At 36.5% G+C, this 26,874-nt stretch overlaps 1 protein-coding gene across 9 annotated transcripts in view; it reads right to left on the bottom strand.

Moving 5' to 3' along the window:
• The window catches only part of LOC139975631 (uncharacterized), a 101,737-nt gene that overhangs the window by 13,363 nt on the left and 61,500 nt on the right, over positions 1–26,874 (bottom strand). For 5 of the 9 annotated variants that reach the window (XM_071983692.1, XM_071983694.1, XM_071983697.1 and 2 more), the window contains 10 exons: positions 26,360–26,708; positions 25,051–25,168; positions 24,428–24,505; positions 22,323–22,546; positions 20,866–21,021; positions 18,782–18,859; positions 13,541–13,753; positions 3,890–4,166; positions 961–1,048; positions 177–318 (listed from right to left, as the gene is read on the bottom strand). In XM_071983692.1, the coding sequence (XP_071839793.1) occupies positions 177–318; positions 961–1,048; positions 3,890–4,166; positions 13,541–13,753; positions 18,782–18,859; positions 20,866–21,021; positions 22,323–22,546; positions 24,428–24,505; positions 25,051–25,168; positions 26,360–26,708 (1,723 nt within the window). Of the gene's footprint in view, positions 1–176; positions 319–960; positions 1,049–3,889; positions 4,167–13,540; positions 13,754–17,320; positions 17,534–18,781; positions 18,860–20,865; positions 21,022–22,322; positions 22,547–24,427; positions 24,506–25,050; positions 25,169–26,359; positions 26,709–26,874 lie in introns of all 9 variants that reach the window. The other 4 variants (XM_071983696.1, XM_071983698.1, XM_071983695.1 and 1 more) reach the window with 4 other exon arrangements.

The following is a 26,874-nucleotide window of genomic DNA, read 5'->3' as shown; positions in this document are numbered from 1 at the left end:
GCTAATTGTTACAATATGTTAGAAGGTAAGGAGGCAGTGAACACATTACATATCATATAACCAACGAACATACCATCATCAGCAAACATGTGCAATATAAAGCTGTGCTGGGAGTTAATATAAGAAACACAAGTGTGTAAAATGGGCAGTTGCTATGCAATAAAATCGTGGCTCACAATTCCAGCTTTGGCCATGTAAATCTTCTTCTCCAATTCTAGCAAACTGTTGTTCACCTCACTCCACTCTGCTTGGATTGCCCGAAGTTCTTGATCGCAAGCATCCCGTTCAGGATCTGTCTTAAGTGTAAATTTTTTCATTCTGATAAAGAAGCATAAATGAAGTAACTGACAATGGACAATTTAATTTAACTAGAATACAACAGCTTTCTTTAGGCTTGAAAAATAAATACATGAAAGCATTGTACAATACAAACAAAAATACTGATTGCTTACTCTGGCTTCTTTAAGGAAATAACCATAGTTTTGCCCTATGTATCTCTTAATGTTTGCTCAATCTATCTGTTGTCATGTTACCCTGTAAAGCCACAAAATCTACAATAAACCTGATCAGCAAAAACACACGTTTGAATACTAATAGCAAGAGCGATTTAACTATCAATTAATCAAAGCATTCATATTGAGAATAGCACCTATTTACACTGAGTTGCTCAAATTGTGGTGCTAATTAGTGTTGAAGGTCCATTTAACGATATGGTTCACTGACTGAACATCTCATGAACAAAACTGAAAATTGCAAACTTTGTGATTCTTATTTTGCCATGTTATTTATACTAAAATATAAAACTGCCTGTGGCAAATGGGTCAAATTGAATTATTAATTGCATTAACAGCTAACATAAATATGTTCAGAAATCTACGATTGGACTCTTCTTGGTTTGAGAAATTCAGTTGGCAGGTTGATAGCATTATCAGAGATTGTTGACCTAGCTCTAATTTGCACCTTATATCTTTCTTTTTCTGGTTCAATTCTTTACGAATGGCCTCCTTTGCTGTTCGTTCCTCACTGAGCTTTGATGCAAGTATAAGGTCTAAAGAAAATGACAAGAACAACAGATAAAGAGATGTGTTATTAACTTAAACAACTATGCAAACAGTGGATAGTAGAATGTCAAAAGTTATTGATGACAGGATGTCAGATAAATGTGTAATTAGTCTTATACGGACTGAGCTAACATCACATACACTTGTGCATTAAGGCAGAGTAATATCAAGTAAGAGAGTCCTTCGAATACTGTACAGTGAGTGTTAGGACCATAGAAAAGATGTCAAACAAGTCCTTCTAAGGACAATATTGTGCCATATGAAGCAAGTCTGTGTTAGCATCATACAAGTGATATCAAGTTAGTCTGTGTATGGATAGTAGTGTGCCATTATAAAGTTATTCCATGTGAGGACCAAAGAAGTGATATCAAGTAAGTCTGTGTATGGACAGTAGTGTGCCATTATTAAGTTATTCCTTGTGAGGATCAAAGAAGTGATATCAAGTAAGTCTGTGTATAGACAGTAGTGAACCATTATTCAAGTTTTTCCTTGTGAGGACCAAAGAAGTGATATCAAGTAAGTCTGTGTATAGACAGTTGTGTGCCATTATTAAGTTATTCCATGTGAGGACCATAGAAGTGATATCAAGTAAGTCTGTGCATAGACAGTAGTGTGCCATTATTAAGTTATTCCTTGTGAGGATCAAAGAAGTGATATCCAGTAAGTCTGTGTATAGACAGTAGTGAACCATTATTCAAGTTTTTCCTTGTGAGGACCAAAGAAGTGATATCAAGTAAGTCTGTGTATAGACAGTTGTGTGCCATTATTAAATTATTCCATGTGAGGACCATAGAAGTGATATCAAGTAAGTCTGTGCATAGACAGTAGTGTGCCATTATTAAGTTATTCCTTGTGAGGACCAAAGAAGTGATATCCAGTAAGTCTGTGTATAGACAGTAGTGAACCATTATTCAAGTTTTTCCTTGTGAGGACCAAAGAAGTGATATTAAGTAAGTCTGTGTATAGACAGTTGTGTGCCATTATTAAGTTATTCCATGTGAGGACCATAGAAGTGATATCAAGTAAGTCTGTGCATAGACAGTAGTGTGCCATTATTAAGTTATTCCTTGTGAGGATCAAAGAAGTGATATCCAGTAAGTCTGTGTATAGACAGTAGTGAACCATTATTCAAGTTTTTCCTTGTGAGGACCAACGAAGTGATATCAAGTAAGTCTGTGTATAGACAGTTGTGTGCCATTATTAAGTTATTCCATGTGAGGACCATAGAAGTGATATCAAGTAAGTCTGTGCATAGACAGTAGTGTGCCATTATTAAGTTATTCCTTGTGAGGATCAAAGAAGTGATATCCAGTAAGTCTGTGTAAAGACAGTAGTGAACCATTATTCAAGTTTTTCCTTGTGAGGACCAAAGAAGTGATATCAGGTAAGTCTGTGTATGGACAGTAGTGTGCCATTATTGAGTTATTCCATGTGAGGACCAAAGAAGTGATATCAAGTAAGTGTTTCTGTGGACAGTAGTGTACCTTTATTAATTTATTTTACATTAGGACCATAGAAGTAATATCAAGTTAGTCCTTCTGTGGACAATATTGTGCCATATGAAGCAAGTCTGTGTTAGCATCATAGAAGTGATATCAAGTAAGTCTGTGTATGGATAGTAGTGTGCCATTATAAAGTTATTCCATGTGAGGACCATAGAAGTGATATCAAGTAAGTCTGTGTATGGACAGTAGTGTGCCATTATTAAGTTATTCCATGTGAGGACCAAAGAAGTGATATTAAGTAAGTGTTTCTGTGGACAGTAGTGTACCTTTATTAATTTATTCTACATAAGGACCATAGAAGTAATATCAAGTTAGTCCTTCTGTGGACAGTATTGTGACATACTAGGATGTCCATGTTAGCATCAAAGAAGTGATATCAAGTAAGTGATTCTGTGGACCTTAATTTATTTTGTGTTAGGATCATAGCAGTGACATCAAGTCTGTGTATGGATAGTAGTGTACCTTTATTAAGTTATTCCATGTTAGGACCATAGAAGTGGTATTATGAAAGTCCTTCTGGGAACAGTAGTGTGCCATATGAAGTAAGTCCGTGTTAGTATCCGTGTTAGGATCATAGAAATGATATCAAGTAGGTGTTTCTGTAGACAGTAGTGTACCTTCATTAAGTAATTCCATGTTAGGACCATAGAAGTGATATTATGATAGTCCTTCTGTGGACAGTAGTGTGCTATATGAAGTAAGTCTGTGCTAGGATCATAGAAATGATATCAAGTGAGTGTTTCTGTGGACAGTAGTGTACCTTTATCAAGTTACTCCATGTGAGGACCACAGAAGTGATATCAAGTAATCCGTTGTATGGATAGTTGTGTCCTATTCAATTGGTCCATTTTAGTAGAAATGATATATTACATGCCAAGTAATTCCTTGTTAAGCCACTTAACAGTCTCTTGTAGTACAGGTATGAAAGTATAAGTCTTTGCACTCAATTAAGGCAACACAACACAAAACTGCTGCATTAGAGGATTTTACTGAAATCAATTCACCAAAGGTTTTTTCTCCCCTTCTTCCTTTTTTTATTATTTTTTCTTCTTCTTCAAGGTTTGTATAAGAATGCAGACCTTTGATCATGTAAAGAGATTGTGTAAGAAAACATCAGAGATCTTCAAAATACGTCAACAGGGATTAGTAAAAATGCTGCATAATGGTATATTAAATCTAGGGTTTGTTTGTACATTGAGAGCAATTCTCCTCACTACTCATACTCTGAAGTAGAAAGAACAAAAAAGACAAATTTCATTTCGTATGAGCCATGAGTATCAACATGATTGCATGTTTTATGATCAATCAGCTACAAACTGTTACCTGGTTTCTTCTCATCATTTGTTTTGGCCTTGTTTTTCACCTTGGGAGATGCTTTAGGTGAGGGCGTTGGTGTTGATTTCTCGTTGGATTTTCCCTCATCTGTAGGAGGTGGTGATAGTGTTGTACTTTTTGGGGAAAAGAAACGACTCAGAGTCGATGATTTGGAACCCGAGCCTGACTTCTTGTCACCACTTGATTTTGGAATTGGAGGCGGGTCGTTCTCTGGTGTCTTAACTTCAGCAGACCCGGGACGATCAGTCTTGCCGAGGCGTAGATTCTAAAGACATAAGACAGGTCTTCGTATAAATTTCTGTACATTAATGAATGTTCATTTTAATGTACAACATGGCTCCATAGCCTGTATGCATGTTGTGTGCATTTACTTTCCTTGTGTTGGTTGGTTCCCTTTCTTGATTGGTAACATCTCTTCATTTCACATTGCAATATTACAACAAGTGTCTGCTGACAAGACCTGTCATATCAAACTCTAATCTTTGCATTCAAACTACAACAATGAGAAATAAGAATATACGCATAAAAAATGAACAATAATACTACTCAATATAAATAGAACATGCACCCACACTGGTTCAATCTCTTAAGCTGGCACAAGCTCCGAATAAGTTTTTAAAGAAAGCAGATTTTATTTTTTTATTTGTGGGTATATGCTTTACCCAAAGAGCCCCTAAATCTGCAGCTTAAAAGGTTTCCAAAATTTGTTAGTGCTCTTGGTTATTTCTTATTTGCTAAAAATATTTACAGCAAATAGTAGTCAAGGCTGGTCACCATCTTTATACAAGCAGCCAGAAAGCCATATTCAATCATTTTCTTGGAAAAGGAGGTAAGCTATTAATATGTCAGGTATCCTGTTGCTGTACAAAGACAATACTAAATGAACAGTATATCACAGAATATCACAGTATACCTGAAAACATACTCAAGTTTAGAATAGAGTTTGTATATGACATATGTTAGTAGAAGTAGTTAGGAACAATGAGTGTGTTACAATGAGACTCTGAATATAGAAGTCAATGCAATAACAACTCCTCTTTGAATCATCTCTTGTATCATTATCATCAAGAATATTACATAGTGTCAGAAGTGAAAAGTTATCGGTATTTTAAGCTTTGATCCAATGATAGCTGGTGAAGCTGCGAGTACCATCTTCAAGTTGTCTGAATTTTTTTGCCTCACCACCCCAACTAATGTATCATCTTACCGGAACCACAATATGCATTGGAACCACTGAAATATCACTATCTGCCAGAACCCGGAATTTGGGTATTGACTCTGCCACGACCATGTCGGCACATGTTACATCTTTATGCAAGTCATTGAACTTCCAGTTTTGTGGAACATGTCAAGAATCCAGAGGTCTATAGATCAAGATACCTGCATTACCATCATGCGTGCCCTTGTTCTGATGAAATTGGACTATGCAAACTCCCTCCTTCTTGGATGCAGGGAAGGCTGACATCTTGCGATTGCAACGACTCCAGAACAAAGCCGATCGGAAAATCTTTCAAGTCCCAAAAATTCATTCTGCATCCGAACTGTTGACTACTCTACATTGGCTTCCAATAGACAAGCTGATTGTTTTCAAGACACTTTTGTACATCTACAAGTCCTTAGATGGTCTTGCACCCACCTACCCCTCCAACTTCATCTCCATATTCACACTATCAAGGAAGGGACTCCGATCATTTATGGATGTTATACTTCTTTATGTTCCCAGGAGAATCAGAAAATATGGTGCCCGATCATTCAGCATGCAAGGACTAAAACTCTGGAACAATGTCCCTCTAACTATCTGGTTCTCCCACTGTTACTACTTTCAAAAGTAATCTCAAAACTCATATTTTCTAGGGTCATTTTGATCTTTTTATTTGCACTGTGTATTCATTTTCTGCAATATTTTGACAATGTGTTTTTGTTTTCTATTGTTGTTAAGCGCTATGATCATTTTTGGAATAGCGCTATAGGAAGCAAAGTATTTATTATTATTTATTAACTACTATATAAGAGAAGGACTCTCTAGAAATGTGAAACGGAGGTGACAACTACCTAGTTGGAAATGATTGCCAACAATGTTAAGTGCATATTGACTACAGCGAAACAAGGAAGCTATAATAGCAATTGATAGAAGTAAAAAGATATCAATAAGTAGAAAGACAGGCAAAATGAGTGCAGGACTAGGACAGAAAGTGATAGGGGGAGTATAAGTTTAAACATCAACAGTGTATGAATGTGTCTCTTCATTGCAAATTAGATGATTCTACCAACAGTGATAGGGAGGAGTATAAGTATAAACATCAACAGTGTATGAATGTGTCTCTTCATTGCAAATTAGATGATTCTACAATCAGTGATAGGGAGGAGTATTAGTATAAACATCAACAGTGTGTGAATGTGTCTCTTCATTGCAAATTAGATGATTCTACAATCAGTGATAGGGAGGAGTATTAGTATAAACATCAACAATGTGTGAATGTGTCTCTTCATTGCAAATTAGATGATTCTACAATCAGTGATAGGGAGGAGTATTAGTATAAACATCAACAGTGTATGAATGTGTCTCTTCATTGCAAATTAGATGATTCTACCAACAGTGATAGGGAGGAGTATTAGTATAAACATCAACAGTGTATGAATGTGTCTCTTCATTGCAAATTAGATGATTCTACAAACAGTGATAGGGAGGAGTATTAGTATAAACATCAACAGTGTATGAATGTGTCTCTTCATTGCAAATTAGATGATTCTACCAACAGTGATAGGGAGGAGTATAAGTATAAACATCAACAGTGTATGAATGTGTCTCTTCATTGCAAATTAGATGATTCTACAATCAGTGATAGGGAGGAGTATTAGTATAAACATCAACAGTGTGTGAATGTGTCTCTTCATTGCAAATTAGATGATTCTACAAACAGTGATAGGGAGGAGTATTAGTATAAACATCAACAGTGTATGAATGTGTCTCTTCATTGCAAATTAGATGATTCTACCAACAGTGATAGGGAGGAGTATTAGTATAAACATCAACAGTGTGTGAATGTGTCTCTTCATTGCAAATTAGATGATTCTACCAACAGTGATAGGGAGGAGTATTAGTATAAACATCAACAGTGTATGAATGTGTCTCTTCATTGCAAATTAGATGATTCTACCAACAGTGATAGGGAGGAGTATTAGTTTAAACATCAACAGTGTGTGAATGTGTCTCTTCATTGCAAATTAGATGATTCTACAATCAGTGATATGGAGGAGTATTAGTATAAACATCAACAGTGTGTGAATGTGTCTCTTCATTGCAAATTAGATGATTCTACAATCAGTGATAGGGAGGAGTATTAGTATAAACATCAACAATGTGTGAATGTGTCTCTTCATTGCAAATTAGATGATTCTACAATCAGTGATAGGGAGGAGTATTAGTATAAACATCAACAGTGTATGAATGTGTCTCTTCATTGCAAATTAGATGATTCTACCAACAGTGATAGGGAGGAGTATTAGTATAAACATCAACAGTGTATGAATGTGTCTCTTCATTGCAAATTAGATGATTCTACCAACAGTGATAGGGAGGAGTATTAGTATAAACATCAACAGTGTATGAATGTGTCTCTTCATTGCAAATTAGATGATTCTACAAACAGTGATAGGGAGGAGTATTAGTATAAACATCAACATTGTATGAATGTGTCTCTTCATTGCAAATTAGATGATTCTACAATCAGTGATAGGGAGGAGTATTAGTATAAACATCAACAGTGTGTGAATGTGTCTCTTCATTGCAAATTAGATGATTCTACAAACAGTGATAGGGAGGAGTATTAGTATAAACATCAACAGTGTATGAATGTGTCTCTTCATTGCAAATTAGATGATTCTACCAACAGTGATAGGGAGGAGTATTAGTTTAAACATCAACAGTGTATGAATGTGTCTCTTCATTGCAAATTAGATGATTCTACCAACAGTGATAGGGAGGAGTATTAGTTTAAACATCAACAGTGTATGAATGTGTCTCTTCATTGCAAATTAGATGATTCTACCAACAGTGATAGGGAGGAGTATTAGTTTAAACATCAACAGTGTATGAATGTGTCTCTTCATTGCAAATTAGATGATTCTACCAACAGTGATAGGGAGGAGTATTAGTATAAACATCAACAGTGTATGAATGTGTCTCTTCATTGCAAATTAGATGATTCTACCAACAGTGATAGGGAGGAGTATTAGTATAAACATCAACAGTGTATGAATGTGTCTCTTCATTGCAAATTAGATGATTCTACCAACAGTGATAGGGAGGAGTATTAGTATAAACATCAACAGTGTATGAATGTGTCTCTTCATTGCAAATTAGATGATTCTACAATCAGTGATAGGGAGGAGTATTAGTATAAACATCAACAGTGTGTGAATGTGTCTCTTCATTGCAAATTAGATGATTCTACCAACAGTGATAGGGAGGAGTATTAGTTTAAACATCAACAGTGTGTGAATGTGTCTCTTCATTGCAAATTAGATGATTCTACCAACAGTGATAGGGAGGAGTATTAGTATAAACATCAACAGTGTGTGAATGTGTCTCTTCATTGCAAATTAGATGATTCTACCAACAGTGATAGGGAGGAGTATTAGTTTAAACATCAACAGTGTGTGAATGTGTCTCTTCATTGCAAATTAGATGATTCTACCAACAGTGATAGGGAGGAGTATTAGTATAAACATCAACAGTGTATGAATGTGTCTCTTCATTGCAAATTAGATGATTCTACCAACAGTGATAGGGAGGAGTATTAGTATAAACATCAACAGTGTGTGAATGTGTCTCTTCATTGCAAATTAGATGATTCTACCAACAGTGATAGGGAGGAGTATTAGTATAAACATCAACAGTGTGTGAATGTGTCTCTTCATTGCAAATTAGATGATTCTACCAACAGTGATAGGGAGGAGTATTAGTTTAAACATCAACAGTGTGTGAATGTGTCTCTTCATTGCAAATTAGATGATTCTACCAACAGTGATAGGGAGGAGTATTAGTTTAAACATCAACAGTGTGTGAATGTGTCTCTTCATTGCAAATTAGATGATTCTACCAACAGTGATAGGGAGGAGTATTAGTATAAACATCAACAGTGTGTGAATGTGTCTCTTCATTGCAAATAAGATGATTCTACCAACAGTGATAGGGAGGAGTATTAGTATAAACATCAACAGTGTATGAATGTGTCTCTTCATTGCAAATTAGATGATTCTACCAACAGTGATAGGGAGGAGTATTAGTATAAACATCAACAGTGTATGAATGTGTCTCTTCATTGCAAATTAGATGATTCTACAAACAGTGATAGGGAGGAGTATTAGTATAAACATCAACAGTGTATGAATGTGTCTCTTCATTGCAAATTAGATGATTCTACCAACAGTGATAGGGAGGAGTATAAGTATAAACATCAACAGTGTATGAATGTGTCTCTTCATTGCAAATTAGATGATTCTACAATCAGTGATAGGGAGGAGTATTAGTATAAACATCAACAGTGTATGAATGTGTCTCTTCATTGCAAATAAGATGATTCTACCAACAATGATAGGGAGGAGTATTAGTATAAACATCAACAGTGTGTGAATGTGTCTCTTCATTGCAAATTAGATGATTCTACCAACAGTGATAGGGAGGAGTATAAGTATAAACATCAACAGTGTGTGAATGTGTCTCTTCATTGCAAATTAGATGATTCTACCAACAGTGATAGGGAGGAGTATAAGTATAAACATCAACATTGTGTGAATGTGTCTCTTCATTGCAAATTAGATGATTCTACAATCAGTGATAGGGAGGAGTATTAGTTTAAACATCAACAGTGTGTGAATGTGTCTCTTCATTGCAAATTAGATGATTCTACCAACAGTGATAGGGAGGAGTATAAGTATAAACATCAACATTGTGTGAATGTGTCTCTTCATTGCAAATTAGATGATTCTACCAACAGTGATAGGGAGGAGTATTAGTATAAACATCAACAGTGTGTGCATGTGTCTCTTCATTGCAAATTAGATGATTCTACCAACAGTGATAGGGAGGAGTATTAGTTTAAACATCAACAGTGTGTGAATGTGTCTCTTCATTGCAAATTAGATGATTCTACCAACAGTGATAGGGAGGAGTATTAGTATAAACATCAACAGTGTATGAATGTGTCTCTTCATTGCAAATTAGATGATTCTACCAACAGTGATAGGGAGGAGTATTAGTATAAACATCAACAGTGTGTGAATGTGTCTCTTCATTGCAAATTAGATGATTCTACCAACAGTGATAGGGAGGAGTATTAGTTTAAACATCAACAGTGTGTGAATGTGTCTCTTCATTGCAAATTAGATGATTCTACCAACAGTGATAGGGAGGAGTATTAGTATAAACATCAACAGTGTATGAATGTGTCTCTTCATTGCAAATTAGATGATTCTACCAACAGTGATAGGGAGGAGTATTAGTATAAACATCAACAGTGTGTGAATGTGTCTCTTCATTGCAAATAAGATGATTCTACCAACAGTGATAGGGAGGAGTATTAGTATAAACATCAACAGTGTATGAATGTGTCTCTTCATTGCAAATTAGATGATTCTACCAACAGTGATAGGGAGGAGTATTAGTATAAACATCAACAGTGTATGAATGTGTCTCTTCATTGCAAATTAGATTATTCTACCAACAGTGATAGGGAGGAGTATTAGTACAAACATCAACAGTGTGTGAATGTGTCTCTTCATTGCAAATTAGATGATTCTACAAACAGTGATAGGGAGGAGTATTAGTATAAACATCAACAGTGTATGAATGTGTCTCTTCATTGCAAATTAGATGATTCTACCAACAGTGATAGGGAGGAGTATAAGTATAAACATCAACAGTGTATGAATGTGTCTCTTCATTGCAAATTAGATGATTCTACAATCAGTGATAGGGAGGAGTATTAGTATAAACATCAACAGTGTATGAATGTGTCTCTTCATTGCAAATAAGATGATTCTACCAACAATGATAGGGAGGAGTATTAGTATAAACATCAACAGTGTGTGAATGTGTCTCTTCATTGCAAATTAGATGATTCTACCAACAGTGATAGGGAGGAGTATAAGTATAAACATCAACATTGTGTGAATGTGTCTCTTCATTGCAAATTAGATGATTCTACCAACAGTGATAGGGAGGAGTATAAGTATAAACATCAACATTGTGTGAATGTGTCTCTTCATTGCAAATTAGATGATTCTACAATCAGTGATAGGGAGGAGTATTAGTTTAAACATCAACAGTGTGTGAATGTGTCTCTTCATTGCAAATTAGATGATTCTACCAACAGTGATAGGGAGGAGTATAAGTATAAACATCAACATTGTGTGAATGTGTCTCTTCATTGCAAATTAGATGATTCTACCAACAGTGATAGGGAGGAGTATTAGTATAAACATCAACAGTGTGTGAATGTGTCTCTTCATTGCAAATTAGATGATTCTACCAACAGTGATAGGGAGGAGTATTAGTTTAAACATCAACAGTGTGTGAATGTGTCTCTTCATTGCAAATTAGATGATTCTACCACCAGTGATAGGGAGGAGTATTAGTATAAACATCAACAGTGTATGAATGTGTCTCTTCATTGCAAATAAGATGATTCTACCAACAATGATAGGGAGGAGTATTAGTATAAACATCAACAGTGTGTGAATGTGTCTCTTCATTGCAAATTAGATGATTCTACCAACAGTGATAGGGAGGAGTATAAGTATAAACATCAACATTGTGTGAATGTGTCTCTTCATTGCAAATTAGATGATTCTACCAACAGTGATAGGGAGGAGTATAAGTATAAACATCAACATTGTGTGAATGTGTCTCTTCATTGCAAATTAGATGATTCTACAATCAGTGATAGGGAGGAGTATTAGTTTAAACATCAACAGTGTGTGAATGTGTCTCTTCATTGCAAATTAGATGATTCTACCAACAGTGATAGGGAGGAGTATAAGTATAAACATCAACATTGTGTGAATGTGTCTCTTCATTGCAAATTAGATGATTCTACCAACAGTGATAGGGAGGAGTATTAGTATAAACATCAACAGTGTGTGAATGTGTCTCTTCATTGCAAATTAGATGATTCTACCAACAGTGATAGGGAGGAGTATAAGTATAAACATCAACAGTGTGTGAATGTGTCTCTTCATTGCAAATTAGATGATTCTACCAACAGTGATAGGGAGGAGTATAAGTATAAACATCAACATTGTGTGAATGTGTCTCTTCATTGCAAATTAGATGATTCTACCAACAGTGATAGGGAGGAGTATTAGTATAAACATCAACAGTGTATGAATGTGTCTCTTCATTGCAAATTAGATGATTCTACCAACAGTGATAGGGAGGAGTATTAGTTTAAACATCAACAGTGTGTGAATGTGTCTCTTCATTTCAAATTAGATGATTCTACCAACAGTGATAGGGAGGAGTATTAGTATAAACATCAACAGTGTGTGAATGTGTCTCTTCATTGCAAATTAGATGATTCTACCAACAGTGATAGGGAGGAGTATTAGTATAAACATCAACAGTGTATGAATGTGTCTCTTCATTGCAAATTAGATGATTCTACCAAGAGTGCCAGTAACAATGTGCTGATAACCTTAATCCACATAGCATTGATATGTTATGAAATGGCCCAATTTTCTTGATCTTTTTCAGAGTAAGTAGGTCAAAAACATCCCATAAAATTTTCCAGTGTAAAACGAAGTTTTTAAATCCATACTTGTCATTTGAGTATTTTCTTTCAAACGCAAAAGGACACAGCTTATCAGGGCTGTACTCAAATGTACACAGACACAAACAGAAGACGACAGGATTCGTCGTTCCTTAGCAACACAAGGCTCCTTGCCATTTTTGCATGTAAACAAATGCGTATGATATGATAAGAGTGACCGACATAAGCAGTCTATAAGACTTTGACAGTAGATGTTGGAATAGTAGCAACTGTCCATACAGATCAAGCATTTTATGAGACGGACAGCAAATGTTACAACAATGTTATAATCCACACCTAAGCAATTATTCAAATTTACGGTAAATGCCTGTAATAGTAGCAATCTGTTTTCTACGGAACACTTATCTCTTTGAACTGACAAAGGGTTAAATAATATGTTAGTAGCACCTGGGAGCACATCACATGACCCTCCATGATTGTTCGTTTTCCCTACTGTGAAGTGAGAGTCCAGGTCATCTTAAACTCGATGAGGATTCATTGTAGAATAAGGATGCATGGAACAATTTTAACTACCTAAATCATCAAAATGTTGTCTATAGAAACTATTAAGGCAATAAATGAACACGGAAAAAGCAAATTTGAAACAACTGAAAGACATGAATTGGTACAAGGACATGAGGATTGCAGTGGTAGGAAAGTCAAGCTTTATTTGCCGACATATCGCACTGAGGCAATATATGCGTAACAAACATAGGATGAAACATTCACAGAATGAAACAAGCATTGATGGTCATTAGTGGGAAATGGGAGAGATTACTTGGAGAGGTATACATGGGTGGGAGGGTTTATTTCATGCAGCTTGGATTACCATTGTAGGTAGTTTAAGTGAGCCAATACGAGGTCGAATGACAGGGGTACTGTTATAGCTGGGTACTTCTAGATATGCCTCCTCTGGAGGTATGGGGTGAGTGTCCTTCCCTGAGGGATGGACAACCACTCTATCTCTTGAAGACTGGCAGTAATCAGCAAGAACTTCCAAATATAGCTCCTCCACATTGCCTGCAACCACCGAGTCATTGTTCTGAGTAAGTTAAATGGATTTTGATAGCATGAGTAAGCATGTGAAAGAGAATTGAAGAGCAAGAATCATAAGCAATATGATAACTGTTGCTATGCAGTTGGCAGCCATATTGATTATTAGTATTCAAATGCAGCAATAGTTCTGTTAATTTGAATATCCAGTGATGCTTCTATCTAGATTTCATGAGTGAATATATTCTTTTGGGTCATTGGCCTTGTTACAAACTATATGGTTGTTTTCGCATTCAATTGAAGCTTCTGTCGGGAGCTTGCACAAATCCACAACGGCTGAACTAAGATTTCCACTTAATTGCTAATACAAATGTGAAGCTGTGACTGGGATAAAAGGTATTAATCACCAACTCATTTTGTCATATTTAAAGTGGGTAACAGGGATAGTGGTAGCCTCAAAATGTAGGTTATTTACTGGCTAAATGTCTCTTGATTCACTGTTTGCTAGTGGAAGATAACACTTGCATCTTTCTGCCAATGCAAAAGTAAGGTTTCTTTTGTGTTAATTCAAGGAAAATGCAAGTGACTAAACTTGTAAATTTTAGGCCTATTTGAGTGGCTTTATCCCTCCAACATGCTGATGGTAGGCCTATTTGAGTGGCTTTATCCCTCCAACATGCTGATGGTAGGCCTATTTGAGTGGCTTTATCCCTCCAACATGCTGATGGTAGGCCTATTTGAGTGGCTTTATCCCTCCAACATGCTGATGGTAGGCCTATTTGAGTGGCTTTATCCCTCCAACATGCTGATGGTAGGCCTATTTGAGTGGCTTTATCCCTCCAACATGCTGATGGTAGGCCTATTTGAGTGGCTTTATCCCTCCAACATGCTGATGGTAGGCCTATTTGAGTGGCTTTATCCCTCCAACATGCTGATGGTAGGCCTATTTGAGTGGCTTTATCCCTTCAACATGCTGATGGTAGGCCTATTTGAGTGGCTTTATCCCTTCAACATGCTGATGGTAGGCCTATTTGAGTGGCTTTATCCCTCCAACATGCTGATGGTAGGCCTATTTGAGCGGCTTTATCCCTCCAACATGCTGATGGTAGGCCTATTTGAGCGGCTTTATCCCTCCAACATGCTGCTTGATGCCAGTATTGACAATGTACCTCTGGGGGTTCAACTTTTAAAATCATTGCTCTAGGGCAGGGGTGGGCAACCAACTGCCCGCGGCCCACATGGGGCCCGCCAGTGATTTTTTTGCGGCCCGTGAGATGTCTCAAGAAAAAAAATCAATCTATGTTACATCATCACAATAAACGAGCTAGCTGCTCAGAATTTATCGGCACTAACGATGATGTCAGGTAGGCCTATTATCCCCATTAATTATCAACTGTTCTGTATTGACATTATGTTTTTGTGAATACAGATTAAGTACACACACCAATTGCTTGAAAGTCCTCGGAATCAAAGGTTTGAAATCAACAGCAGGTCGTTGGGTAGGTGCAGCCCAGTCAATTTTTCACTCCTTATATCTGGCCCATTCATTCAAAAAGTTTGCCCACCCCTGCTCTAGGGACATCAGTATTAATTAATAAATACTTTTCAACTTTTCTTCTCACTTAGAACAGTTTCAATACCTACTATCAATTCTATTTCTACCAACACAATTATGTTTTCTAATACAAAAGCATTCTATGGGAGTCAGGGTAAATAAATGATGGTACATGCATGCAGCCATGCAACGATTATAATCTATGTTATAATATAATAACAGAAATAGGGTGAACAGATTTGTGTTCAACCATGAAGGCTACCATGACTTATCCTCAGCCATTAGTTAATGGTGCTGTTGATTGAGAGTTTTCTTGTTTTCAATAGCTCTGGTTTGTGACCTGGGAAATCGATTTGGTTATGTTCTGCCACTGATTTTGAAGCAACTACATCTGCTGAAAATGTACTGTAGTAATACTGAAACCTACTTCTTCAACTCTCTAAAGATCTAGAAAAGTTCAGATGATGAAAAGGCACCCATTGCTTAGATGGAAAGGATAAGTCCTGGCAGCATGAATAGAAAAACACCTATTGATATGTTAGAGTAACCATTCATAAAGAATGAAGTACACTGAATAGCATGCTTATTTTACCATAACAGATATTTATGTAGTTATTACAACACGTTTACAGGAAGATTTAAAAGGCTGTGAATATAACCAATTTGACCACCTCTCAAATACCACCCATATTAATGCTAACTCTACAAACCATTTTAAAAGCTATCACAATAAGCTAAAAATGTTGCAATCCGGTGAACCAAACAATCAGTTCACAGGATAATCTTAGAATTCAGCTTTATTGTTTATAACATTAATTACCATTCACCTCTATTTAATGTGCATTTAGTTGGCTTAATACACAATCCATTACAATACCTGGCTGAAGTGCCACACCATTAAAGATGCATGAAATGGTGGTCAGTACTTTAAGGAGAAGCAAAACCAAACATCATCTTTAGCATATTTGATGGGAAATTCACTAATGTTGAAGAACAATGTTGCTTTGTGATATATCAGGTACCATTTTGGCAACTTTTTCATGTCAGGGTGTCACTGGAAAGTTAAGCCTTTAACATTTGCCCCCAGCAAACAATACAAACACAGACCCAGGATTGAAGAAAGTAACAACAGTTAATAGAAGATATGAAATAGATATGAAACAAAGACATTAAAAGAGGACCGACTAGATAAACTATCAAGAGGTTAGTAACCCAGGAAAAGTGATGATGTAATATGACTGAATGTTGAAATTAACAATACGATAAGTAGATAGAAAGGCCAGCATTAGCTACAGGAAACCTGATGATTGGAAACCTAAAACTCCTTGAGGTCTCTCCTAGTCCCCCCCCCCCCAAAAAAAAGGGTTACATCTGGAATTGGACATCAGAAGGCTGAGAGCAATGGGTGTTACACGCATCGATTGCTTGACTGTTCATTTTCTGACACAGATTTCAACATATGGAAGGTACCAGTATCCTGTCATCAATTTAAGACAAATCTACTGACTATGCTAATTATCCCTTTATGCTAATCCCTTTATGCTAATTCCTTTGTGTGCCTACATCTTCATCCTGATTATTCAGCAACACCCTGCACACCTGCAGTAAAATATCAATAGACCAACAGATATATCAACAGATAGACTAACAGATACAAAACAAGATGCAGAAGCAGTCCTAGGTTCAAAGTTGACATCAATACTACTGCATGGTTATCATTCAGCTAATATGAGAATGAAGTCACCATGGTAACATAATACATGTGTTGGTACCTCATCAGGCATATTGTACATCTATGGTGTGGATCCTAAAGTCAGTTAATGTATTATTTCCTGTAATTGACCTGATACCCTGTACTTGCTCTATATAATGGAAATTTTCTTCAGTCATTTTGAAACTTTCACTTTTCCAGACCTTTTACTGGTAATGTATGATCTTTGGAGTATATAGTATGTTAGTTTTACAATACCCTTGGCAAGATAAGGAAAGCATACATAAATTGTGTTAGTTTTATCCTGAGGATAAAGTGAGTTATAAAGTGAGTTTTATACCCAAACTCACTCTTATAGCTTCCCTACTGAAGAAAGACGTCTTCTCCTTTGCCAATTCTTCATCCAGAGATGGCCCTCTAGCTTGAAAGTATATAACACTTTCTTCTCTAGACCGTGATATTTTTCTAAACCTATTGTTATTCGAATGCTCAAATGTTTCCAGTGGTCCAATGGAAGTGGGCGATTCATAAAGTACTTCAGGGCTGGAAGGGCTTGTAGCCGCCTGATGTTAAACAGAAAGTTTGTTGAATTAGAACTCTCAATCCTATCCATCTTGTGGACGCCACAGAGCCAAATTGCTTTGGGTAATTTTGTCACTTCTTATATTCCAATCTACTGGACATATCCGTTTATCTCCACTCAACAATGGACATTGTATTTCCCAATAAAGCTCATTGCAGGTCACTCAAACCAAGTTGGAAGCATATTTGTAACATCCTCGGGTCCTAATACCTCTAATTACACACATGTGTTTCTCAATGCACAAAGTTGGCTAGGAGAATACTACCAGCTGTTCCTTTTCCCAAACTTACAAAAATAGTCAGATTTGTATCAAATCATTTTAAGAGCTTTCAACATTAATTTTCACATCCACAAACACTGATATAACATATCAGATGAATAAAATATGCTTGCTTATGATGCTACGACCACCCTTTGCCCTCTCAGTGATGTTCCCACATGCTGTAAACTGGAAGGTGACATCAAGAGGTATGATGGTATAATATGCTGTCAAGGTTACCTTGCCCATGTATTCCAATGTTGAGATAGTAGCAAACATATAAAAGGAAACTACTGTGAAGCATTCACACCCCAAGTTTGAGAAACTGTGGCTTTAAAGTTTGAGTACAATTACTGGTTATAATCTACAGTTTGGTCTAAGATGCATATTCTTCAAGAAGACCACAAGCACAAACATAAAGTGTGTTTTTCACAACTAAACTATTTATGTGTTATTGTGTGTGCGTTCTGTTCATACTGACATGCTGGCTAACTCTTTGTGTCGTTGTTACACATGCCATGCACTTCATTGACATGCACCAAAGGCCGTCAAAAATTAATCAAACAGAATTCACAAATGGAAACAATGGAATCATTGAAGCCTGCAATTCAAGGGTAGCTGTTCACTTCAAATGAGATATTAATAACTCAGGAATAACCTGGAAGGTGGAACTTGTGGTTTTTGGTTCTTCATGAACACCTTTCACTAAGTAAACAGTGAAAATATATTTTTTTTTAAATGAATGCAGTATTTTGATTTGTTATTGAGGTAGTACCTCATAGATCTAAACATCACTCTCATTAAAGAATGTCAAATTTTCAGTTTTTAGTCTGGAGTATTGATGTTTAATCTTTTAATGTATTAAAATGTCGGATAACAAGATTAAACTTCCCAGTGGTGAATTCCATGTTATCGACTAATCCTTTACAACCCGTTGTTTACTTCTGGTTGCCAGACCAGTCAACTAACAATACAAACTTGGGTACAGTCCTTGACAATTTTATCTGGTTTAACGGAAGCAAAATATTCTTTCAGCAGTTTTGACAGCTACAAAAAGAGAATACAGATAATAATATTTCTTAAGTTAGCTGGAATAAAATTTTAATAATATCAATTTTGGGGCCAATTCAATTTTTTTTTTCATATACAGATGTGTCTTTACTGTTTATCAAGCAACACTTGAACTATTCACTTGTAACATCTCACATATATGGAAAGTACAATAAGCATGGATCACTCATGCCCAGTGAAAGACTCCTAGTCCATGGTTACTGGTGACAGCTTACCAGTATACCCATTATTGCATGGTTACTGCTGACAGCTTACCAGTATACCCATTATTGCATGGTTACTGGTGACAGCTAGCTTACCAGTATACCCACTATTGCATGGTTACAAGTGACAGCTTACCAAGATACCCACTATTGCATGATGTACAGACTAACAGCAGATTTAATCTTCTTCAAAGATGATGTTGCAGTAAGCAATATAATCTTATCTGTAATTTACTCAGGAGAGAGTCCTTTTACATCATAACTGTGATCATGTGATGCAATTATGTCATTACCCAAGCAACATGTGATTTCATGACGATGTCACTCCAGTGAAATATCTTTTTCTAGGAATACTCTGAAAAAGAACAAATTCTTTAAACAAACATTTCTTGAAAGAAGACCTTGATTGCAAATATTTGTATTGCTACTAGCACAGTGTTGTTTTGCTTTCTATGCAGCTGTATATAGACAATCATGTAAGCTTTAAGTCATGTAGCTAGGTTGACAGATCTAACACTTACAGCTGTAATATCAACTCTGTAAACAGTCTTCTTTGACTGGTTGCCACATCCCTTTAACACTCTATTGCTGGTAATATATATCTGTTTTGTTAATATTAAGATACACTACTGGATGGAGTGATCTATCACTCTTTTCACTTCCACATTTTCTCTCATTTAAAATTCTTTGCTGATCAAAATGATGCATTATTATATCAAGAAATGTTTGTATTTTGTTTTCACTAAGGTTCTGTATATTTATGTAGAGATGCATTCCTTGTATCATATATTGGTCTCTCCCTGTAATTTTTGTTAGAATCTGTATTGAATGGGCTCTACCATTCCTCCTAACTCTCCATATTTCTAATGTAGTTAAGTCCTGTATAGAAACCATGAACTCTTACGAAGCAATACTATGGCAATTTATCCTACCTAACACTAAGGGAATCCTTACAACATTGTGTATACTGCTGGTAATACTATGTTAGTTATCCTACTTAACACTAAGGGAATCCTTACAACATTGTATATACTGAGGGAATCCTTACACCAGTGTGTATACTGAGGGAATCCTTACAACATTGTGTATACTGCTTGTAATACTATGTTAGTTATCCTTCTTAACACTCAAGGAATCCATACAACATTGTATATACTGAGGGAATCCTTACAACATTGTATATACTGAGGGAATCCTTACAACATTGTGTATACTGAAGGATTACTTACAGCATTGTGTATACTGAAGGAGTCCTTACAACATTGTGTATACCGAAGGAGTCCTTACACCATTGTGTACACTGAAGGATTACTTACAGCATTGTGTATACTGAAGGAGTCCTTACAACATTGTGTATACGGAAGGAGTCCTTACACCATTGTGTACACTGAAGGATTACTTACAGCATTGTGTATACTGCTTGAATACTGTGTTCCTTTCTTTTCATGACATTAAACTTGCCACCCTGAAGGACTATCTAACAAACTTTAAACTATAGATGTTATCGAGACAAAAAGCAAATCTGTGACGTCAGTGGTTATCTATGTTTAAACATGACCAACCAAATGATCCTGCAACAAAAAATTCATAAATTACACTTGAACTGTAATCTGAGTAATGACTAAGATAACAAATGCCATCCTACTTGGTTATCATACACAATGGCTATCTGAACACACAACACAGGTGATCATAAACCACCAGTGCTATTTACAAAATCACATATCATTTAGCTCTGAACAAATATAAAACAAAACCTATTAATACTACTGAATTTACCTCATAAAATGATGGTTCTTGCTGTGATTCCTCAAATGCTTCCATCAGCCTTGACACAAGGCCACTCTGTTTTTGACGTACTTCTGGATCTGCTCCTGCTGTGATTCCTGACATTAGGCTTTTGAGAAGTTTACCGTTGTCAATCATATTGAGAGGCTGAATGAAAAAAAAAATCAGTATGATTTCTTTATCTTATGGCTAAACAATTAAAGGCAAATTCCCAGGCATGAAATAATTAGTAAGGCAAGGGTCACGGTAATGTGTATTGTAGATATAAATATCAACTGATTAAAAAAGTTGCACAAGTTCAGTAAGTAAGTAAACTTTATTTCTCAATAAAGGAAATTCATATACTCACACATACAGCAATTTATAAGAACGATAACAAAATATAACCAGACTGTAATAATGCATTGTGGTTTCGATGATGTAACATGAGCAGTTTTCTTCATGAATCTGACGAAATGTATAGTGAGGGTGTACAAAAATACTTGATCTAAGTAATAAAGTGAAAAGCAGTGTGAAATGACACAGGCTCCCCTGAAATGACCATTTGACCTCAACAACAGGCTTCTTGTACTAAATGTTATGGATATTGCAACATACTAAATATGACATCTGTCCTTGTTGAAATATAGTGTAAAACATTTTCACAATTTGACTCCTGGTGAACTCAAACGACCATTGACCACCGCCCAAAACATTAGGCATCTTGTACTCAATGGGGCTTCTTGTACTCAATGTGGTACAATTACATACCAAATATGCGATCTATCCAAGCTTCCTTTGCCATATTATGTTTAGGTAGGTGCGTTAGTGTAGAGAGACAGGTAAGAGGGGAGGGAAGTAAATGTTTGACGTTTGTTGACTTCAAATGAACTTTGATCTCCACCAACTGCAATGATAGGCTCCTTAAATATGATATGGTACATCTACAACTAAATGAGATATTTCAAAAGTTCCCTTCTTGCAATAACATGTTTACAAGGCTTTCACGATTTCACCTGTTGTCCCCAAATGACCTTTGAACTCCACCAAATTGAACTTCTTTTACTCAATGTTATACACCTTCATAGTACGTGTGAGATCTGCCCAAGCTTCCCTTCTTGTGATATCATGTTTACAAGGTTTTCACAATTTGACCACTGGTGACCCCTAATGACCTTTGACCTCCACAAGAAACAATAAGCTACCTGTACTCAATGTGGTACTTCTACACACCAAGTTAATAAAGTTAGTGATGTTGTTATCTTTGAGTCTGCTCAGTAGTAATGTTTACATCACAACACTGAAATAATGAAGTACTTGTTTCTAGCTGTAATAATATGTGATATAACTGTCCTCTCCTTCCAGATTCACACATGATAGGAATGCTTGGATAAAGAAATGATTTACTGTTTATTCCTCCAACCACCGAGAATATCCCACTCAGGTAAACAAGGTCATTTACTACTGACCTCAATCAATACATAGGTCTCTTCTCCATCTCCGATCTTTAGTGTTGTTTTGTCTTTAGATTCCTTGTCGTCAGCTAAGTCAATGGTGGTCTTTCTCAGGTCAAAACTGAAGAGGATTATTCCATTTTCTTCAAGATGACAGTTGAATGTATGTTCCTTGATAGAAATCCAGTATTTCTTCCATTTTGGCTCTCCAAAGTGGATTCCGTACAAGTTGACATTACCTGAAAACATCCAAACAGAACATGAGACAAAATTAACTCTCTGTGCAAGTATCACCAAGTCTACATGGGCCAACAAATAGTTACGTTTGAAACATTTACAAATAAACATATATTCTCATAGACCGTTGTATTCATGTTCATGCTAGTACTCATAATCACAGGCAGTACCCCATCCACAATGGTACCTATATCCACATTAGTAAAATAGACACACTGATGCTCATACCCACATTGGTATCATAACCTATCTTAGTTTCCATAGCTACAATGGTACCTATATCCACATTAGTTAAATAGACACACTGATGCTCATACCCACATTGGTATCCTTACCTATCTTAGTTTCCATAGCTACAATGGTACCTATATCCACATTAGTAAAATAGACACACTGATGCTCATACCCACATTGGTATCCTTACCTATCTTAGTTTCCATAGCTACAATGGTACCTATATCCACATTAGTAAAATAGACACACTGATGCTCATGCCCACATTGGTATCCTTAACCTATCTTAGTTTCCATAGCTACAATGGGTCCACTGATTTACTGATTTCTCATTCACATTGATATCCATAATACAGCTTCACCATGGTATTACAGTCACAATATGTATACTCTCATTGGTATCCACAGTGGTACCACAGTAAAAGCAGCACAATACCTCAATTGATACCCACACCACACTCCCACTGGTACCTATACTTGCACTGTACATTCATAATAATTACATTGGCATCCATGCTCACAGTAAGAGCAGAGTAACACTGGTACCGTTTCACACTGGTATCTCTCCCAACTGTGTTAACCATACTCAGAATGATATCATGGCTGACATAAGTATCCATATCGACACTGGCACTCATTCTGTTATATCGTCTGTGCATTCTATTCAAGGAATGTACAACTGTCGTACATAGTGAAGTCTAATTGATTGTGCCTTAGGAATGTATTAATACAACCTGTTACGTAATCGCTACGCCATGCTAGCTCCTCTTTGGCAGTAGCCTTACGTTAGTTCTTCACTTTGCCTAACAAGACAAGTCTTCTCTTTACTATATATGTTTGTCTATCTTTTCGTTATCTGTCAAAGCCGTTCAATTAGACTTTGAGATTGCTGTACTCGTTTGCCCGTGCCTGATTCCACGGTCAGCGATGTTCTACTTAGTTACTTCTAAATGGCCGTTCTGTTTTGCCCGTGCCTGATTCCAAGGTCAGCGATGTTCTACTTAGTTACTTCTACATGGCCGTTCTGTTTTGCCCGTGCCTGATTCCACGGTCAGCGATGTTCTCCTTAGTTACTTCTACATGGCCGTTCTGTTTTGCCCGTGCCTGATTCCACGGTCAGCGATGTTCTCCTTAGTTACTTCTACATGGCCGTTCTGTTTTGCCCGTGCCTGATACAAGGTCAGCGATGTTCTACTTAGTTACTTCTACATGGCCGTTCTGTTTTGCCCGTGCCTGATTCCACGGTCAGCGATGTTCTCCTTAGTTACTTCTACATGGCCGTTCTGTTTTGCCCGTGCCTGAACCCATAACCACCCTGGTACTCATGAACAGAATAGTACCATGGCTTACATTGGTACTCAGTACTCATATCTATCTTGTTACCAGTAGTATTACATTGACTCACACAGGTTGCCATACTCAGACAGGTATCAATTCTTACAATGGTACTCATACCAAACCTGGTACCCATACTCAGACAGGTATCAATTCTTACAATGGTACTCATACCAAACCTGGTACCCATACTCAGACAGGTACCACCACTCATACTGGTGTTAATATCCACTTTAGTACCAATAATTAGACAACTACTGTGAGTAACAAAGGTTGCCACGCTCAGACAGGAAGTAATAGTGAGAACAGCTTTACCTACTAACACCCCGTTATCATCATATGATAATTCAGGTACAACAAGCACTTTCTCTTTCTTCTTGTCCTTCTTTTTCTCTGCAAACAAAAAGTATTCAATGTTCAGACCAGATGAAAATTAATAAAGTACATTAGGTCAGATTATAAACTGCATTGAATCATTTTAACATAAGCAGACAAAAATACTGATCAACTGATGGTGAAATCGGAATAATTATTAATCAACCTAACACTTGACTAAACTCTCTCTGTAAAATCTAGGGAAAGATAAATTACCAGCACAAAGACCTTACACTTTCAGTTTGTTTCATACACACATGCACACTTACCTCACAACACATACTTCAATAAAAGAATCCCTACAATAAGTATTCTACACCTGCTGTATGCAAATACACAAATCACAACATGGATATTGAACAAACATCATATTATATATATATATATATATATATATATATATATATATATATATATATATATATATATATATATATATATATATATGTATATCATATTTTTCATTAAAACCAGTAAAAATCCTATTTTATTTGCACATGCTTTTCTATAAACTGTAAGGCAGCCTATCACTTGCATTATTGAATTTATTACAAAACACTTACGTTTCTTTTTATCTTTGTCTTTTTCCTTGGTCTTGGTGGCATTTGGACTCTCAACTGTATTTACGTAACCTGAGTTTGGAACTATTTCATGACCCATCGTGGCATAATCTTGTAAAACCTGAAGTGGATTAGAAAGAATAGATTAACTACAGTCGCATACTTAACTATATCGGCTCTGTAGAACTGAACACAGACGTACACCACATAACAACTCAATATGTGTCTAAAGCCAAGTCTAAAGCTGAATGGCTTTGTTTTGTTTGCAAACAGTTGATCCAAGTAGTGACCAGCAGAGCATTGCAATTGCGATTCCTATACATGAAGCAGTGGCATATGTGAAGATACATGAACTGCCATTAGAACGAGAAAATCATTCTCAATGTGCTATCAAGATCTTTCCGTGGGTGTACCTTATAAACAGCACTTGATTTAAACAATCCTGAACTCACTTTTCTGCACAAGTTCACCCTTTTTACTCTCTTCTACCACAAACTTTTCGTGTAGAATGCAAACGTTTGACAAACAAAACAAAACCACCACAGAAATACCACAGATTGAAAAATCCCATTTTAGAAACATTTTGGAAACCCTTGAAATGTAGCTATCATCACTGCCTTGTCGCACAATAGTGCAGCTAACAATGGAACTGTGCAAGCTCCCTATTGTGGTATCATCAGATCAGTGCTGAGTAGTTCAAGTAGTGAATATATCTGTCTCAAGATACTCACAAGCATCTGCGCCCAAGAGTGACTCATTATCGATAAATTGCTATACTAGCAATGATCCCATGGCAATGATCTCATGGCAATGATTGTGAAGTGTCCATGTGAAGCTTCCCTAACATTTTTTCCACCCAGTTGGGACAAGTTTTATAAACTGTACTTTGATGTCAAACCTTCAAAGCAGTTTTACTGACAGTATGAGCAATATGGATATCATGTTTCTATCAAATTAAAGTTAGGAACTGTTTATACTGTCAGTATGAGCACTTTGAAGCATGACATGAGAGGACAGTATAGAGTGGTATAAGCATTGGAAACCTGCATGATTCTGCCTTGAATTGCTCATGACCATCAGCAGTAATATCTGTTTGGCATCACCTTTCAAACTCGAAAGAAAATATGTAACTTTAATGACTTATTAGCAAACATTCATGAAGAGGTTTACTAGTGTGGAGGATGTTACATATTATTCACGTTTAATACCTGACTTAATTTAAATTCATGAGTTGGTTGCCGTGGAGCAGAGTAGTCCACCTGACATACCCATGGTTTTCATTTATATGATATGTAATACAGCAAATAATTACCTCTAGCCATCTCTCTGCCTCTTCTTTACTCCTACAGCTGAACAATTGATCACCCTTGCTGGGATGGCTGATGACCAAGACATTCTTCTTGCCAGAACTCCTGGCCATTAGTTTAACTGTGTGCCCTGGTAGTGGAATATCCGTGCTGCTCTTCTTCTTTGGTGCATTGTGACACAGCAGATGCATGTCTCTTGCCACACAGTATTTCTTGACCCATTTGTTGATGAGTCTTTTTGATATTGTCGCAGACATGTTACAGTAGAATAGTTCTCCAATCATATCAACCTGTGCATCCTCAGCGTACTGCTCTTGAAACAGTTCAAACTTGCTTTTCTTCTGTTTGGGTTGGCTGCATGAAAAGAAAGAGGAAGAGTGCTTTCTATAACCAGAAAAGCAGTGTACTTTAGAAAAGGAACAAGGTTTGAATAATCAACCACAATGTGTTGAACCATTTCACTTGTGTTCTAGACATTTTCACCAAAGTAAAGGTTAAGAAATCCTTCCTCATGATAATT

Source organism: Apostichopus japonicus, chromosome 11 (genome assembly GCF_037975245.1).
Source record: "Apostichopus japonicus isolate 1M-3 chromosome 11, ASM3797524v1, whole genome shotgun sequence".
Classification (NCBI taxonomy): Eukaryota; Metazoa; Echinodermata; class Holothuroidea; order Aspidochirotida; family Stichopodidae; genus Apostichopus; species Apostichopus japonicus.
Note: the sequence above shows the minus strand (reverse complement) of the source record. Positions and strands in the feature narration are given on the sequence as shown.